Consider the following 13795-nt stretch of genomic DNA (forward strand, 5'->3'; position numbering starts at 1 on the left):
TGTTTAGAATGTTTGTATATACAAATCATGTACTGTATTGCCAAGTTTGGATGTGGGTATGGGTGTGTGTGGGTGTGTGTGTGTGATTGTGTGGGTTTATACACGGGTGTCTATGTGCTTGTGTGTATGTGTCTGCCTTTGTATGTCTGTGAGTGAGTATGTGTGTGTGATGTAGCATTGCTTCTTGACCTAGCTCATATGTTTGTGTGTGTATCTTGTGTTCACATATTCATATGTTTATATTTGTGCATGTTGTGTTATTATGCATGTAGGTATTTCATATATTATTATGGCCTTCTAATATATATGCATATATGTACTGTGAGTGTGTGTTTCTGTATGTATGTATGTAAATAATGATATCTCTGTTCTGCCGTCCTCTTTTCACTTCATTGTGTGTGTAGGTGCTACCTACAGTGGAGCAGTACGAGGTAGACACATTCGGGAAGAGTCATGATCTAATGTCCAACTTTTGGAACTCGTGTTTTGATGACCTCATGAGCACAGCCCAGAAGAGAGAGAAGGACAGAGCAGAGTGCAGGGCCAAGTTTCAGGTGCCTGCCACATCCCGTGCATCTCACACCAGCAGCAGCTCGCCCTGTTTAGAAACATGAGATCAAAATAATATTGACTTATAATGCTGGTGGAAACCAAGATTGTTGTTGGCTCTGAGCAAGACCATCTGTATCACTCCATTACTTTAATATAATATATAGAATCCTGGTGAGGCTGTGTGGATATATTTTATGATTAATGGTAATGATCCCTCTGTGTGTGTGTGTGTGTGTGTGTGTGTGTGTGTGTGTGTGTGTGTGGGTGTGGGTGTGGGTGTTCACTCAGGAGCTGATTATAGACCAGTTTTTAAAGCGCGGGCGCAGTGAGAACAGTCGCTATGTAAGTGCGCAGAAGCTGAGTAACGGCCAGCAGGGGGTGGTGTGGAAACACTGGAAATCCCTACGCAGACTGCTCACCAGCGAGAGAGGAGCCTGGGCAAGGAGGTGGGTGGGAGTGGCTCATGGCCCTGTAAAACTGATCTCAAATTAGCAGACCTTGGGAAAGGGTGATTCTGAGTGAGGTGTTCAGTAAGGTACTCTACAACATCAGTAAGTAGTTACAAAAATTACTATATGTGCAATTTGGTTCCATGATGATATGAAACTGCTGTCCTGACCTTCAGGGTTGGTGTGTGTCGTGTGTAAATGGCCATTACGTGGCAGGAGCTGGTAGTAAAAACGGCAGTGGGTTTGTGTCTCAGGGATCAGCCCGAGGTGAAGTGGAAGCTGTCTAGTGTGGAGACCTACTCCAAGATGCGCCTCAAACTTGTGCCTAACTACAGCTTCAGCCAGCACAGCGAGGCCAGTGCCCTCAGGGATAATATGGGTGCGTCCCACTGCACGTACATAACACACACTGCTGCTGGCAGTCTGACGATAACAGTTCATGTACAAGACCAAGAATCATATATTTGCTCATTTATCAAAGTCTGAAGTTTTACTTCCTGTTATTCCAGTGCCAACAGAATCCTTACATCCCATTAAAACATATATGCTGTTATTGATTGAGCTGCTATGACTATTTCATTTATTAGAAACAGTTCTTGTAAGGTAAATGAAGGTAATGTGAGGTTTCGCAGTAGTATCTGAAGGTGATATCTGTAACCCGTAGGAGCTGAGAGCCCTCGTAGCTCCACAGAATCCCTCCCATTGGCTGTTGCTAAGGAAGCTAAAGTGAGTGACATGGAGGATGACCAACTAGAAGATGAAGACCTTCTGTACATTGACAACCAGTAAGTACCATACAAATTCCTAGTACATACAGTACCGTACAGAAGTCTGTCAGGGGCCACCTTTTCTCCTGCTTTTACAAAAGGAAAACTGTGACTATGATTTTCTTTTGACTTTCCTCTTCCTTCTGCAAGTAGCTGAGCTTCTCTTAATTATTTCCCTTAGCCATTTTAGATGTGCATGTGAAATGTACAGGGCAGCTAAGGTGTGTTGTGATACTTGTTTGTGTAGAGGTACGTGAAGTGAAGGCCAACAGTCCTCTCAGTGTCACTGGCACGGTATATTTGTGGTTTTAGAATTGGAAGAAAGGAAAGGAAAAAGTCAGGTGAAACACAGATTAAAAGCAGACAAAGTAAATGCTGACCAATATGTTATTATATTTGGTGGTTTACTGTAATTTTCTGTCCTGTGTTCTTTTCTGGCACTGATAAATAAAGAACTTAAAAATACTTAAATAAAATACTTAAATGCTGCTTTGACTGATTAAAAAAATGAAGCGATGGTCTCTGACCTATGCGTAGTACTGTATACAAAGCCATCATGTTTTCCATAAAGCATATTTTTCATCTCATACAAAATTATAATTATAATGAACAAAACACCTACAGTGTCAGGTGAAAGACCTGGGGGTGTAGCGCTAACAGGTGTTGGGGGCCAAGCGAACATGGGTGGTGCTGAACCGCCTCTGTCTGGGTGTCAGGGTGGAGGAGGGCGAGGAGGAGAGTCATAAAGAGAAGCTGGTGCTCTCGGAGGACTGCGAGCTCATCACGACCGTGGCCGTGGTGCCAGGTCGCCTGGAGGTCACCACGCACCACATCTACTTCTATGATGGCAGCAGCGAGAAGGACGAGACGGAGGAAGGTACACACCAGTTCCCATACCTGCGCCCATAACAAAGCAGTTGTTCAGCTCTGGGGAGCCTTATTTATAAAAGACATATATGTTCATCTCCAAGATGCCTCACACATTTAGAAGCATGTTCCATGGCACTCATGGGACTCCTCTCCGTAGCAGTGCATTTTGAAGATCACTGATTGCTTTTACTCACTGCATGTGTAACGTAGGACAATGTAAACTGGGATTTATATGGCTGGCCCGGTGCATAGTTGCTGACATGCGGTGTGCTGGTGCAGGCATAGGCTTCGACTTCAAACGTTCGCTGGCCCAGCTGAGAGAGGTCCACCTGAGACGCTTCAACCTGCGCCGCTCCGCCCTGGAGCTCTTTTTCATCGACCAGGCTCACTACTTCATCAACTTCAAGAAGAAGGTGAGAGGAACCCACCTTAATTAGTACGGCAGTACACAGGCCTTAACAACTCTCTGCAGGTTAATATTTAACCTGGCTAATATTTAGTCTATGCATGACACATGAATTTCAGGGTTCTGTATGTACCTAGGGTGTGTGTGTGTGTTTTCTGACCACTGCAGGTGCGGAACAAGGTTTATACCAGGATTCTAGGCCTCCACCCTGCTAATCTGTTTTACTTTGGCTCCCGCTCCCCTCAGGAGCTCCTCAAAGCCTCCAACCTCACTCAGGTGTGTGTGCTGGCACTATTAGTCTTCCTGAAATGGGCCATTATGTGCAATGCTGCAAAAAGTTTGGGTTGGTTTTTTTTGTTGTTGTTGTTGGGTTTTTGTATTTGTATTTGCAGTCAGTTTTTTTCATTGTGTTGAAGCTTTGGAAATATTCACGTATATTGTGTATATTTGACAGAAATGGGTCTGCAGAGAGATCTCAAACTTTGAGTATCTCATGCAGCTAAACACCATCGCTGGCCGCACTTACAACGACCTGTCCCAGTACCCTGTGGTAAGCTCCGCCTCACTTGCTTTCCCTTAACTTTCATTTGCACCATGCTAACCAGCAGAGCATGAATGCGTGTGGGTGCATGTTTCCAGTTCCCTTGGGTGCTGTGTGACTATACATCTCCTTTGTTGGACTTGGAAGACCCGGCTGTGTTCAGAGATTTGTCCAAGCCCATTGGAGTGGTCAATGACCGTCACGCCCAGAGCGTCCGAGAAAAGTAAGTCACTTCACACTTGTACACAACCCATAAATCTCAGGCAAACATTCCAAACCAGACGCTTTAAAACAAGCCACTTAGAGTATGCTAATGTTTAGTTAGGCTTGAAGTGACTGATGGCTTCTTTGGCAAATCAGTGTTTTGTAAACACTGAAAAAGAAAACATTATCTTCATGAATCTATTCATTTGTTAATCACTAGTAAGGTATGCATTTAATTGAAAGCAATTAGTCTTTATAGTGTGATGCACTGTGTGTGCGTGCGTGTGTGTGCGTGCGTGTGTGTGCGTGCGCGCGTGTGTTTTAGGTATGAGAGCTTTGAGGATCCTTCAGGCACTGTGGATAAGTTCCACTATGGCACACACTACTCTAACGCTGCAGGGGTCATGCACTACATGATCCGCATGGAGCCCTTCACCACCCTGCACATCCAGCTGCAGAGTGGCAAGTAGGGTCATGCCTCCCAGCAGCAGCACTGAACACACAGCACTGCACAGACATCACATAGAACTGCATGCCAGACACATAGCACAACACACGTGTTGTATTTTGTGTGGGAACCAGGATTGGCCACTGGGTGGCAGTACTGGCCTTTGTCCGGGTTTTTGCTTGTTTCATTGTGTAGTGAGAGAACTAAACCTACAGAAGACAGCTGTTTATCAGCATGTAGGGGTACACTTCTAACTCTGTCTGAGCTTAATCGTGCTTAGTAATCCAATAACCAAGATATGTTTAAAAAAACAAAACAAAACATTAGATTATGCAGGTGTGTGTGTCTTCAAAATTTGACTTCACATAGGGAATTCATAGGAGAATAGTGAGAAGTTGGTCAATTTCTGTGTAAATGTAATAGGCCTACTGATGTGTGCCCTTTTTCTTTCTGTGTGTGTGTCTGTGTGTGTGCAGGTTTGACTGTGCAGATAGGCAGTTCCACTCAGTAGCAGCTGCATGGCAGGCGCGCATGGAGAGCCCTGCGGATGTGAAAGAGCTCATCCCTGAGTTCTTCTACTTCCCAGAATTCCTGGAGAACATAAATGGTAAACCTCCACAGAGCAGCTCTCTCCACTCCTTCTCAGTCACTCCACTTACAGAGTCCCACTTCTAAATGCCTTATCCTATGCATGTCTTTTTCTCACTTATAAAATGCTTCTAGAACTGTGTGTGTGTGTTTTTTCTCTGCAGGGTTTAATCTGGGCTGTCTGCAGTTGAATCAGGAGCAAGTAAATGATGTGGTTCTGCCTCGCTGGGCCTCTTCTAGGGAGGATTTCATCAGAAAACACCGCCAAGCACTGGTGCAAGCACAAATGTCCACACACTGTGGTCTACATAAACTTGGAGGCTCTTGTCTAGATCTAATTTACAAAAGAGATTTGTTGCCTCCGCAAAAGTAGTCTTTTTAAGTTGCATATACAACTCCACATGCACAAGCAGTTGTCCAGACACACACAAATATAGTCCTCTCACACAGCAATCTGGGTGTGTCTCCAGGAGTCTGAGCATGTGTCCGCCCACCTGCATGAATGGATTGACCTCATATTTGGCTATAAACAACGGGGCCCTGAGGCTGTGGAGGCACTCAATGTATTCTACTACTGCACATATGAAGGTAAGGGCACCGACGTTCCTGGGTCACTACCATAGCGCCGCACAAAAGAAGAACCTTATCTAACTGTTCACGCATCATCTTCAAAAGTGCGCTGTATTCCCTTTTTGTGTTTATGTTCATATATGTAATAAATGTAAAACATCATCAGATAGCACATCGTGGTTTCTATACAGCACCGTATGCATTCACTTAATCCCTGTCAAGTGTGCAGGTGGGTACTCTATTGTATTGTTAAGTGTTTGTTTTAATGCTAACAGTAAGAATTGATTTTGATGGTGCTTGTGTGGTGCTGATGGATCCTCAGGTGCTGTGGACCTTGACGCCATAGCCAATGAGACAGAGCGCAAGGCCATGGAGGGCATCATCAGCAACTTTGGCCAGACGCCCTGTCAGCTTCTTAGGGTACAGGCACAGGCAGTGTTCCCCTTAGTCTCATTCCTCTGTATTTGCCTGGAATATGCTCTGACCATGATATTGTATTAAAACAAAGGGTAACTGTGCTGACAGTCATTAATGGCTATTGTTACTGTAGGAGTGTATTTCTGGTGTAATGTCATGTCTGAATGTGCGCGTGTGTGCACACATGTGCATATGTTCCTGTGTGTGTGTGTGCAGGAGCCCCACCCTCCCCGTATGACAGCAGAGACCGCGTCCAGACGGCAGGCCCGTATCGACACTCTACCCCCAAACCTCTTCGAGCAGCTTGACAAGCTCCGGCCCTTCGTGGAGGTGAGAGCCCACTGCGTCTCGGCATAGACACTGAATCACACAGCAAATGTCACTATACAAGCTGAATATTGTGTGTGTGTGTGTGTGTGTGTGTGTGTGTGTGTGTGTGTGTGTGTGTGTGTGTGTGTGTGTGTGTGTGTGTGTGCGCACTCTTTGGCTATTTTAGGTGGTGAGTGATAAGGTGCCCCTAGTGCAGGCTGTGGTGCCCCGGAACCAGACCCGCTCCTTCATCATCCAGGGCTCAGACGTACTGGTGAGGTCCGAGCATTCTTACACACATACACACAAACACACACGTGCGTGCGCGCGCGCACACACACACACACACACACACACACACACACACACACACACACACACATCAATTCTGGGTTTTTTATAGTGTAGCCAAGACTCCATTCACTTTAACAAATCATATCATAAGCAGGCAATGCAGACATGACTCACAACTCAGAAGACAGGCAGTTCTCTCTAAAATTAATTATATAGGCCTGTCATTCGCCAGGTTTTTAGTGTTGCACGTTGGTAATAGAATATCTACTACTTTAAACCTGTACCAGTATTAAGCTCTAAAACTCTGTCTGAACTTCCTGTGTCGACCAGGTGACTGTGAGTGCTAATGGCCAGATTGGAACCCATAGCTGGCTGCCCTATGACAAGAATATTGCCAACTATTTCACCTTTTCCAAGGACCCCACAATGAACAACCCAAAGTAAGCACATAAATGCACAGACACACACACACACACACACACACACACACACACACACACAGACACACACACACACACACACACACACACACACAAAAGAACGCACATGTACAGACCTAAATCTTCCAATGTTGTGCCAGCTGTCTTGATGTGGTCCAATAATGTGTAACATGTCTGAATAATGTTATCATTTCATTGTTGCCTATTAATAGTGTGGTTTTAAAGTGTGTGTATGTAGTTATACTTTATTATAAATGAGCTGTGTCGTTGTAGAGCCTGACTCTGTATGAGATCCTAACCCAAGTCTGATGTACCTACCTCTCTTTACTTGCATGCCCTTTCCATGCCTGGATATTGACCGGTCTTTGGCCTGCTTTGGCGCTTGGCTGTGTTTAGGACCCAGCGCTTCCTGAGCGGGCCCTTCTCCCCGGGCGTGGAGATTGGGTCCCAGGTGCTGGTGGTGTCCAGCGACGGGCGTCTACTGTTTAGCGGGGGGCACTGGGACTGCAGCCTGCGCGTCACCATGTTGGCTAAGGCCAAACTTGTCGGCCGCATCTGCCGCCACATCGGTGAGCCTCACCCGCCCTGGGTACAGCGACTCTGTCAGCGCAGGCCGGGAGATGGAGCAGACAGGCCCTATGCCTGAGTGCTGATTGACTGAGAGATTGGGTTCTAAGCAACTAGAGTAAACTTTAGATGTGTCCTGTCATAACAATTCGCAGAGAAGAGAATAAAAAAACAAATTGTCAGTTTTTTTTTAATGATTACATTTGCCAGAACTAAACCAAAGTGCCTGCACCTTCTTCTTTTCTCGTTATAGTGTTGTAATGCATGTCTTGTAAATCTGCCTCAAATAGCTTATTAACATATCGCTGTCTCTCCCGTTCTCTGGGATCCAGACGTGGTGACATGCCTGGCTTTGGACCTGTGTGGGATCTACCTCATCTCAGGCTCGCGGGACACCACCTGTATGGTGTGGCAAGTCCTACAGCAGGTGGGAGCCTTCCACACTCTAAAGTTTCACTTCACATCAGCACTACTGCACTGCTGGTGTGTCTAAATGGCCAGTGTATTGCAGTGTGTTGAACTCTTCACCACAGTACAAATGTCTGTGCGTGATGCTGCCTCTCTGTGGTGCTCCTATATTTACTCTATATACAGTAAACACTCATTTCCTTTGATTTATTTAAGAAATCAGCATGTATAAATGTTATGCCTTGGAGACAAGCTAAAACATTTTAAACTCAGAGGATCATTTTTCTTTGTCTGTCTGCCTGTCTCTCTCTTTCTCTCTGTGTCTCTCTCTCATGTGTGTAGGGGGGTTTCTCCAGTGGGCTGTCTCCACGACCGGTGCAGGTGCTTTCTGGTCATGATCAGGAGGTGACCTGTGTCTCCATTAGCACTGAGCTAGACATGGCTGTTTCAGGGTCAAAGGTCAGTTACAATTAGTGTTATGGCAATAGTATTGGATTATATTCAAAGGGTCTCACACCTTCTTGGAGCACAACTTAAATTTTATCTAATGCTTTTTTTTGTCCAGCTGTGTATCATGTTATGTATTTGGCTTGTTTTCTTTCTCTCTCGCTCTCTCTCTTTGCCTGTCTCTCTTTTCCTCTCCCTCGTCCAGGACGGCACCGTGATTGTGCACAGTGTACGGCGGGGTCAGTACCTGCGCACCTTGCGTCCACCCTGTGAGAACTGTATTTCAGCCAGTGTAGCCCAGTTGCAGGTGGGCATGGAAGGCCACATGGTGGTCCAGTCAGTACTGGAGGGACGCTCTGCTGGGAAGGCGAGTCCATTCGACTAGAGTTCATTAAAAAAATCCTAAATTAACATGTCACTTTTTAAAGACACATGTGCTTTCATATAGTTGGCAGGTTCATATGTTTGTTTCCTTGATAAAAACATGAATAAGCCTGTGCGCGTGTGTGTTTACGTGTGTGGGTGTGTGTGTCTGTGTGGTCATGTGTGGGTGTCTGCATGTGTGTCTGTGTGTGTGTGGGCCTGTATGTCTGTGTGTGTGTGTCTGCGTGGCCATGTGTGTGTGTGTTTGTGCACGTATGTGTACACCTATGTGATGCTTTAGGAGAAGTATGCATTGCACGTCTACTCTGTGAACGGCAAGCTGCTGGCGTCCATGGTCCTGGAGGAGCCGGTGTCAGCGCTCTATGTGGTGTGTGACTACCTCATTCTGGGCACACTAAAGGGCAACCTGTACATTCAGGATCTGTTCAGGTAATCCACAGCAACAGCAAGCACATGGCTTCAGATATGTTCATTGTGGTCAGTGAGCCATGTTCCTAGGGGTTTTGAGGAAGTTCATATTGTGTTGTATTGTATTGAGTGTGTTATGAGTGAAGATGGTTTTGTTTTAAGTTAGTGGCACCACTAAATGACAGTATCCTAATACTATTATGTTTGTGTGTTTTGTACATGTGTGTGTTTGCATATGCGTGTGTTTGCATATGCGTGTGTGTATGCATACTGTAGCTTAAAGAAGGCTACGAAGCCCTTGGCGCTGAAAGTCCCTATCTATAGTATATCAGTCACTAAGGAGAGCAGTCACATTCTGGTGGGCCTGGAGGATGGCAAGCTCATCGTGGTGGGAGCTGGGAAACCGGAGGAGGTGAGCAAGAGGATGGGAGAAGCTCCTGTCTGAAAATTATGAGAATCCTGAAACTTGACCATCAGAGAACCTGAATTTTGTGTGTGTGTGGCTGTGTCTTCAGGTCCGCTCGGGGCAGTTCTCCCGGCGTCTGTGGGGCTCCACGCGCAGAATCACTCAGGTGTCCTCTGGAGAAACTGAGTACAACCCCTCCGAGAATGCTGGGAAATGAGCATCACACACACGCGCGCGCACACAAACTTTGTGTGCCGTCACAAGGACTCCTCACACATGAACCAGAGACTGGGCCTCAGCACACGTCTAGACGCCAGTCCTGGCCTGATTTGAGGCCTGGGGTCTGCTGTTCCGCTCCAAGGCAGGAACAAGGCAGAGCTGGCCAAAGCTGCACTTTTTATTTCTTGCTAAAAGGGAACAGAACGTTTCTATTTTAAGACATTTTGGACATCTTTTTTAACAGAATCCATTCCAAAGATCTTTGAGAATTAGATGCAGATGAACTTGTGCGTGCCTGTATAATGTGCAAAGAGAGGGTGTGCTCTACTGGCTAAAGCTCAAAGCCATGGCTCTGTCCTCCCACACATACATACATACACACACACACACACACACACACACACACACATCCTTCTACTGCGCAGATCTTTCTCAAGCTGCTGGACACGGCCAGAGTGTGATGCTGGCTGGAAAGGCCATCTCATCTGGAATAGGTCCAACGTACACGGCCACCCTGCCTCTGCCTGCCCTGGTTATCCGGGGCCAGGACTGCTATGCTTGAAGGCTTTTGCTGTATATTCAAGAACAATGAGCACCAACAAATGTGGTGATGGTGTGGCCCTGTGAAAGAGAGAAGAGACTGTTTTTGTGCGTGTGCGTGTGTCTGTTGGGTTTTCTGTTGATCACATACTGATGCTTGTTGCTGAGCAATAATTCCCATGCTGGTTAAATTGGAATTTAGTCTTTTTCTCTTTTGCTTGAAGATGTTTGTTAATGTGCTATGAGCTTGATTCCCAACACGTGCCTTAAAAGGTATTTTATAACTACACTGTTACACAATTCTGTATTTGTAATGGCAGTTTTTATGTTTTGTCCTGCTGATGACACAGTTGCTTTTATTGTTTTTAGAGTATGAATATGTAGCTCTCGTCACTGTTCTGCCTGATGGAGACATGCCTTGCAGAGTCTGGACAGACACAATGTTGTACTGATAGGGCTGTGTAGGAAATGTGGACTTGGCTCTCATTTCCTTTGTTATGCCCATTCTGTGTGAACGTTTTTGGAAAATTTCCAATGTCAAAATATTCCCCTTGTTCCTGCTTCTGGACTTCATCTCTTTCTGAGCACATTCACCCCTTAATTCTGTCAAGTGCCTCAAACTACTGTATCCCTCATTAGAAAAGAATGTGTTTGCAATGTGTGCTCTGCTTATTTGACTGTTTTTAAACCAGTTGTATGAATGTGTCTTTTGGCGTTAGGCAGAATGCTAGCAATGTGTCCGCCACTGGAATGTTGGGTTTTTTTTTCCCCCTCTCTCTCGTTCTTTAAAGCCTTGACTGCTTTGAAGCGATCTCTGAGCGAGTGGTGTCTGTGTAACACGTGGGAATGCGGCCCGGACGGGTCCGAGCTCCAGCACCGTCCCGTCTGCCTCCGTGGGGTGGCTGAGGCCAGCACCTCACAGACGTGAGGGAGGGACGCTTTGTCCTGCGCAAAATGGCACCCCACCCCCCCTGCCCTTCGCACTTGAGTAGACAAACACTGGCACAGAAGGAATGTTTGATGTGTTTTAGAAAAGGCTTGCGCATGCTGAATGCTGTTTGTTGGAATGCACGTTTCCCCTTCCCAACACCAGCTCTTCCTGCTGTCCAAGCAGAATGTCATTTAGTGTGGTTTTATAGTGTAATGCTGATATGTGGATGTGCTGCCCTGATCAAGCCATAAATTATGCAAAGATTTTATGTATACTTGCACTCATTTTTTTTAAAGTTCTAGCTAAACCGAGAGCAGCTGGATAAAGCCATTTATGTCGGCATCACAGTGTCTTGTGACCATTGTCTGCAGTGAGTGTAAACCCGGTGGAAATAAGTGATGTGAAGTGATGCCCTGCAGTAGGCTCAGCCACAGGCTGGGTCAGCCTCGCCCTGTTCATCTGCTACAGCCTGCTCAAGGGGGCTTATCAGTGCCACATACCTACCACTCTGTAACTGCATTCTGATTTGTTATTATGTGTGTGTACGTGCACGCGTGCGTGTTTGCCTAAAATACTTAAATGTCTGTCGCCATTGCCTTGTTGCCACTTTTCAAAACTCATATCTTATTTTGATACTTGAAGACAACATAGGACCTCACAAAGAAACGGCATATCAAAGATCCACATGATTTTTATGGATGTAAACTACAGATACATTTTTTTATAGACACTGCAGAACTACAGTGAAATGTTGAATCATTCACACTATGTGTACTAATGTAACCTGAATTATTTATTTTTTTTCCCCTTTGCCCCCATTTTAAGCTTTCTCCAAATCCAAGTCTCAAGTCCTTGTCCCAGACCAGGTCTCTCCCTTTGAAGCGTCTCACTGTGTGCCTCCCTCCTCCCGTCTCGACGTGTCAACCCAATCAGGGTTGAAAAGGTCGCAGTTACCCTACATTTATCTGGCGAAGGAATCCTTTGATGCTCTTGTGGGCCGAACATCCTGTAGCCCTACACATAAACACCCTCAGGGGGACAATAGAGCTGGAGGAGTGGGGTTACGGAAGAGAGAGCCGGCCTGTGGCCCCTACCAGCTACGGCACGCTTGGGCAATAGAATGGGGTTGGGAGGTGTGTTACAGCAGTCTCTGATCTCTCCGGCTGACAATGGGAGGAGGGCTCGACACCTTGCCCTCCATAAAAGCATGTATCTCCTTCCCAGTCTCGAGGCAGGGGGACAGAGGAAGAGAAATGGAAAGCACTCGACAATCGCTTGTTGTCTGGAGTGGTTACTGTTAAGAAGCACAACCACTCGTGAACGACCTCAACCACCCCCCACCCCCCAACCCACCAGCTACTCGGATGACCCCACTTTGCTGTCCTCTGGGTATCTGTTGATTTTATTGCAGCTTGTCAGTGTTCTGTAACTTCTCACCCAGGTATGGCCTCCTCAGGCCCAGTAGTTTCTACAGATCATGGAGCCTCTTAAAGGAAGTAGTGTTTAAAAGCTACATTTGAAAATTGGGGCTGTATGCACAAACTAGATTTTTTTTTTCCCCCCTTTGCCTGATATAGACTAAAACATGCTATCAAAATACACTGATTTACTAAAATGACAGTACAAGGGTCGTAGCCCCGGACAGCACTAAAAAGATCCCCTTATGTGATTTCCTCTGTAAACTTGAAGGTAACAAGATACTTTTAATTCACTTTCAACATAAGCAGAGCCTAATTGAATTGAATAGTGGATAACGACACTACTTTTCCAGCTAGGGGCCTGGAGATCAAATCCCACTTCTGAGCAAGTGCAGCATGCTACATCAAAAAGAGACCTCGGGCAAGACTCCAAATAATACATTTGCCTACCTCTGTAATAATATTGAAATTGTAGGTTGCTCTGGATAATATGTGTTGAACTTTCTAAATCAAGCTCTAGATTTGGGGGTTGTTCCTCAGACCAATTCATATCTTAAGCAACTGGGGAAAGTAAAAGATTATGATTAACCAAAAAAAATTATTTAATACATAGGAAATATTCCTCCGAGTAACTGATTTATCTCTATTTGTATATCGATTACATTCTCGAACATATGTAACAAAATAACGAAATTCAAAACTCGCTCTTTGGGCACTGACAGGTGGTCTTCGAAGAAACTGATTATTAAAAAGTAGTGTTAAGGGTTCAGAATAATTTAGCATACAGCAGTGAAGGTTGTGATAGGTACAGGTTTGTGAACGAATTGTAATATATATATTTTTTTTAATGGTGGACATATTTTACTGATGGATTAAACTCAACAGTTTCTGTTTTGCGACTTTAATCTTTGGCCAGGACAACCTAGGACAATTGACTAGGCTTTAACTATAAGGGAAAAACCAAGTCAAACCAAAAAAAGAATAATCGCCGATTATTCGGGGGGGGGGGGGGGTTGGACTACTTCACGCTGTCTGCATGAACCAGACTTGTGTTTGGACTCAAACTGTCACAACCGAATGTAGATTGTGGAAGTGATGTGCAGCTGTTCTTAATCCGCTGAAGAGGTGCGTGTGTCCTGAGTAGATCCAGAATATGGATACTGATGTATACCTCCAACACTGAAAAGCAAAGCTGTAAAGTAATGCTTAACT

The 13795-nt window shown here is 45.4% G+C and overlaps 1 protein-coding gene across 2 annotated transcripts in view; it reads left to right on the forward strand.

The window, feature by feature from the left end:
* Positions 1 to 11437, forward strand: part of LOC113570673 (neurobeachin-like 2) — a 30173-nt gene extending 18736 nt beyond the window's left edge. For both annotated transcript variants that reach the window (XM_035530805.2, XM_081696871.1), the window contains 24 exons: positions 405 to 554; positions 841 to 998; positions 1256 to 1380; positions 1666 to 1786; positions 2485 to 2645; positions 2918 to 3051; positions 3213 to 3320; positions 3499 to 3594; positions 3684 to 3808; positions 4115 to 4255; positions 4714 to 4844; positions 4990 to 5099; positions 5296 to 5413; positions 5718 to 5815; positions 6029 to 6142; positions 6309 to 6395; positions 6746 to 6855; positions 7252 to 7424; positions 7755 to 7849; positions 8173 to 8289; positions 8483 to 8644; positions 8942 to 9090; positions 9346 to 9481; positions 9585 to 11437. In XM_035530805.2, coding sequence (XP_035386698.2) covers positions 405 to 554; positions 841 to 998; positions 1256 to 1380; positions 1666 to 1786; positions 2485 to 2645; positions 2918 to 3051; positions 3213 to 3320; positions 3499 to 3594; positions 3684 to 3808; positions 4115 to 4255; positions 4714 to 4844; positions 4990 to 5099; positions 5296 to 5413; positions 5718 to 5815; positions 6029 to 6142; positions 6309 to 6395; positions 6746 to 6855; positions 7252 to 7424; positions 7755 to 7849; positions 8173 to 8289; positions 8483 to 8644; positions 8942 to 9090; positions 9346 to 9481; positions 9585 to 9692 — 3027 coding nt within the window. In that variant the 3' untranslated portion in view covers positions 9693 to 11437. The remainder of the gene's footprint in view (positions 1 to 404; positions 555 to 840; positions 999 to 1255; positions 1381 to 1665; positions 1787 to 2484; positions 2646 to 2917; positions 3052 to 3212; positions 3321 to 3498; positions 3595 to 3683; positions 3809 to 4114; positions 4256 to 4713; positions 4845 to 4989; positions 5100 to 5295; positions 5414 to 5717; positions 5816 to 6028; positions 6143 to 6308; positions 6396 to 6745; positions 6856 to 7251; positions 7425 to 7754; positions 7850 to 8172; positions 8290 to 8482; positions 8645 to 8941; positions 9091 to 9345; positions 9482 to 9584) is intronic.
* The last annotated feature ends 2358 nt before the right edge of the window (positions 11438 to 13795 follow it).

The sequence above is a fragment of the Electrophorus electricus genome, chromosome 14 (assembly GCF_041902795.1).
Source record: "Electrophorus electricus isolate QZ-2024a chromosome 14, ASM4190279v1, whole genome shotgun sequence".
NCBI lineage: Eukaryota > Metazoa > Chordata > Actinopteri > Gymnotiformes > Gymnotidae > Electrophorus > Electrophorus electricus.